Below are 4002 nucleotides of genomic sequence, written 5' to 3'. Positions count from 1 at the left end.
TTTGAAGAAACATAGAAAATTTGAAGAAAATGGAATAAAACGAGAAACAAACAAAAAAACTAAAGGAGAAACGTAAAATAAAAAACAGAAGAAAACATTTAAAAAGGGAAAGAACTGAGGAAAACGAAAGAGGAAACAAAAATGAAAAAAAAGGGAAAATGATGGAAAAAAATGAAAGCCAAATAGTGTAACCAATGGAAAAACGTTTTAGCGCTGAAAAAAATGCTTCAGGCGAGACCAAAGCTACACTTGCTATAAGCGAGATATAACTTTTACAAATTAGGAGCACTCGAAATCGATGGCTCACACATGTTTAACTTGATTTCCATTGGGCTTCCAACTTACCTCTACGTGGAAGGACTTAGCCTAGCATAAACATGATTTTCATTCCCATTCTTGTTTGGTTATTAGTTTAGACCCAAATTTCCCATCTAGAAAACATCTTCCAAGTGTGTCATAGAATGAGCTTGTTTGGCTTGAAAGGAGTCAAAGCTATCACTTCCTGGAATCACTAGTTATGGGATTCCCCTTGTAATGGCCACTTTCACCTTTCCTTGGTACTGACAAATGGCACACTGCATGTGCATCATTTGTCGCAACCTGTGAGTTTTTCCTTTTTTCATATATTCATTTTTTCTAAACTTTTTATCTTTTATCTCTTCGACTGTGTGTTCAAATCATGAATCGGTTTCATCGTCAGATTTATCACGGTGATATCTTCGAAACTAGATCCCATGTTAATATATTTCGACGATTCTTTTCATAAAAACGGAATAAAAGAACCGGAGAAAAGAAAAAATGACACAAAACAAAAAAAAAAGACTGAAAACCATGAAAGAAAATCAAAACTGAAACCAGAAATACGATTGTGCTTTTTCACTTTTTTAGAAAACACAACTATGCTTTCCTCTTTTGGGGGAGCACAGACTGTGCTTTTTTTTTTGGGTGAAAGCACAGGCTGTGTTTTTTTCCCTTTTCGGAGAGGCTGTGCTTTTCATGAAAGGACATGTTGTGATTCTCGTGTAAGCACGGCTGTGGTTTTTTTTTTCAAAAGCATAGTTGTGCTTATCGTGAAAGCACAAACTATGTTTTTTACCGTTTCAGGAAAGCATAGTTGTGCTTCTAGTAGAAGTACGCAGAAAAAGCATTGCTTCCTAAAAAATAATTAAAATAGACAAAGAAATCTGCTATATCCTACTCCCTCCGTTTCTAAATATTTGTCTTTTTAGAGATTTCAAATGGACTACCACATACGGATGTATATAGACATATTTTAGAGTGTAGATTCACTCATTTTGCTCCATATGTAGTCATTTGTTGAAATCTCTAGAAAGGCAAGATAAATATTTAGGAACGGAGGGAGTAGAAAAAATCAATCAAAGCCAGAAAGCCCAAAACCTGAAAAAACGCACAAATAAAACCAGAAAACGCGTGCCAAAAAACAAAGTTCCGAGGGTCATCCAGAGCACGAGACATTTGGCGCTCCAGGGGCCAGGGAAATGACCGCTGTGGTTGCCCCCAAAGGGGTATCCGTCAGCTAGTCGCTCTCATCACTTTCAGATGAGCGCAAGAGAGTCCTTGTGGGCTTGTGGCCTTGTTCAGCTCGATCCAGGCGACATCAAAGGTGAGTGATTAAATTGACACCCTCCTCCTATGTAGTGTCAAAAAGAATTAACCCCCTAAATGTCCTTGTGGCCAAGTCCAACTCCAAAGAAAGCTTCGAAAATCCGCACAAAATTTGTAGTGGTGCACTCTTCTGGATAAGCATGAAAATCTCACTGAAATCCCTTATCATTCGAAGTGAATAGTCCACTCCAGACACTCGGACAGTTAAAGAAATATATGCTTGCAATTGCAAAGCAGCCTTTTTAACATGGATGTTACAAGCAATTGAAGGGAGGTTAACTCCATGGAAGCTGCCTTAAAACATGTAGCTCCATGAGAGCTCCCCCCACAACGCTCAACTACCTTATTGTTGCTGTGTACAAAGAATCACATTAATTTATATGAAATCAAGTATAGTTATCACCATGCATGACCAGTTCTGGTCTTCGCCTGAGTTGTCAGTTTCTTCGGTGCTCCGGCTTGCCGGACTCCAGCTCAGTCCATTGAGAAGCTCCAGAGCGCAATGTCGCCTCCTTCCTCCCAGCTGCACTCGTCCTCCATCGCCATCGGCGCCGGAGCGAAGAACGCGCTGCTCGGGTCCATCATGGCGTACTCCATGCACTTGGGCGACTGGAAGAAGGCCTCGATTTCCGCGAGCGAGCACTGGCTGTAACCGTAACCCAGGAGGTCTACGCCGTCGAGGTCGGCGGCGCCACTGCTAGCCGTCTCCGGGGAGCTCACCGGCGAGGCATTGCTGGAGGAGCTGCAGTACTCCGGGGTGACGGCACCGGCGAAGTCGACGGCATTAGCGCTGGCGCTGTCATCGGCACCGGCGAAGTCGAACACATTAGCGCTGGCCCCGGCGGCGGCGGCGGCGGCGGCGACGCGCTGGATGGACTTGGGCGACATGGCGGCGGCGGGGAGGTCGAAGGGGAAGCGCACGGGGAAGTTGAGGTCGGCGGCAGCGGAGGCGCCCTTGAGGCAGAGCAGCGCGGCGTCGTAGGCGCGCGCGGCGGCCTCGGCCGTGGAGTGGGAGCCGAGCCATATTCGCGTCTTCTGCCCGGGCGCCCGGATCTCCGACACCCACGCGCCCCAGCTCCTCATCCGCACCCCCTTGTACGTCCTCATCTTGCCACCAAGCTGCTGCTGCTTGGCCGCCACGGCGCCATCGCCATTGCTCCCAGCTGCCGCAGTCTTCACCATTGCTACGCACGGCTAGCTTCTCGGCGAACCTCCTCTTAGCTCAGTCGGTTCCTCCGGTCGATGGTTTGGTTTGCGACGAAAGGCTTGTTGTTGAATGCTGATCTGTGTGCTGCGCTCACTGGTCTGGTGGATGCTCCGACGGGCTACTTCTACTTATAGGACACAAAGCCACAGCCCAAAACTGTGTGTGCCATGTCCATGGATTTGTTTACTGGTGGAACACAAGTAATGAACCATTACGTTCACATCACAGCGATACTCTGACAAAACAGTGGCATATACAATCCGCGGTCGTACATTTTGGCAATAATGCATATGGAGCAAATAATAGCATAAGAAAATCCAAGGGAGGAAGCATCCTGTGTGCTACTGCTACCATGTCTATTAAGGTAGTCGACGCTGCATCCTGTGTTAGCATAAAATAATAGTGCCTTGATTCGAGTGTGGCTTGCTCGGGCACGGCTCGCGCATACAGCTGTGGCATGCATGATGCACTCGTTGCCTGCCTGGCCAAACCGAGTGGAGACTGCGGAGTGCATCAAGTGTCAACCGCACCTACCTGTCTTGGAACATGTGCTAAGTACTTTCTGACGGGTGAAGTCTCTAAGCGGGCCATGGTAAACGCCGCCCTGGGAGTTGTGTGAGATCGCAAGTTGCCGCCGGGCCACTGGTGATGTATGGACTTCCGTGACACTTTCACATGTGTCATGTTAGTCAGTTAGTACCAAACATGGAACAAAATGCAAAAGAAAAGTAGCACTGAACATGGTCTGGCACGTGCCGTCGGAGTAAAAATCCAGAGCTAGATTGTGTGAGTATCAAAGCGCAAGCTCCATGGACGTTGACATTAAGGCACTGTCAAATACTACCGGTACTGCGTTCTCTCCGACTTATGTGACCCTTTCACATGAGGCATGTTCGTCAATTAGAGTAGTGAGCATGTGGAGTTAAATTTACATAATCATCACACTCGTGTCACGATTAGCAGAAAATCATCACTGTACGATTCGTGGCAAGCTGCATCGGACCGAAATTCTGATGGTGGCAAAAAGCACTAAGCAAAAAAATGAGCTCGTTTTGACGTGGCAAATCGGCCGCGTGGCGAGTCGGAGATAGCGCAGGTGTAACGACTGTTCTGACCGACCCGGTCGGAAATTCCCCTAAAGGAAACAGTGGTCCTCACTCTCACTCCAC

The 4002-nt window shown here is 46.9% G+C and overlaps 1 protein-coding gene across 1 annotated transcript; it reads right to left on the bottom strand.

Annotated features, from left to right (window-relative positions):
• Positions 1 to 1798: 1798 nt before the first annotated feature.
• Positions 1799 to 2919, bottom strand: LOC123167969 (ethylene-responsive transcription factor ERF014-like). Its single transcript, XM_044585825.1, has one exon. It carries the CDS (start codon positions 2806 to 2808, stop codon positions 2101 to 2103), a length of 708 nt encoding a protein of 235 aa, XP_044441760.1. The 5' UTR covers positions 2809 to 2919; the 3' UTR covers positions 1799 to 2100.
• Between the last annotated feature and the right edge of the window lie 1083 nt (positions 2920 to 4002).

This window comes from Triticum aestivum, chromosome 7D, assembly GCF_018294505.1.
Source record: "Triticum aestivum cultivar Chinese Spring chromosome 7D, IWGSC CS RefSeq v2.1, whole genome shotgun sequence".
NCBI lineage: Eukaryota > Viridiplantae > Streptophyta > Magnoliopsida > Poales > Poaceae > Triticum > Triticum aestivum.
Note: the sequence above shows the minus strand (reverse complement) of the source record. Positions and strands in the feature narration are given on the sequence as shown.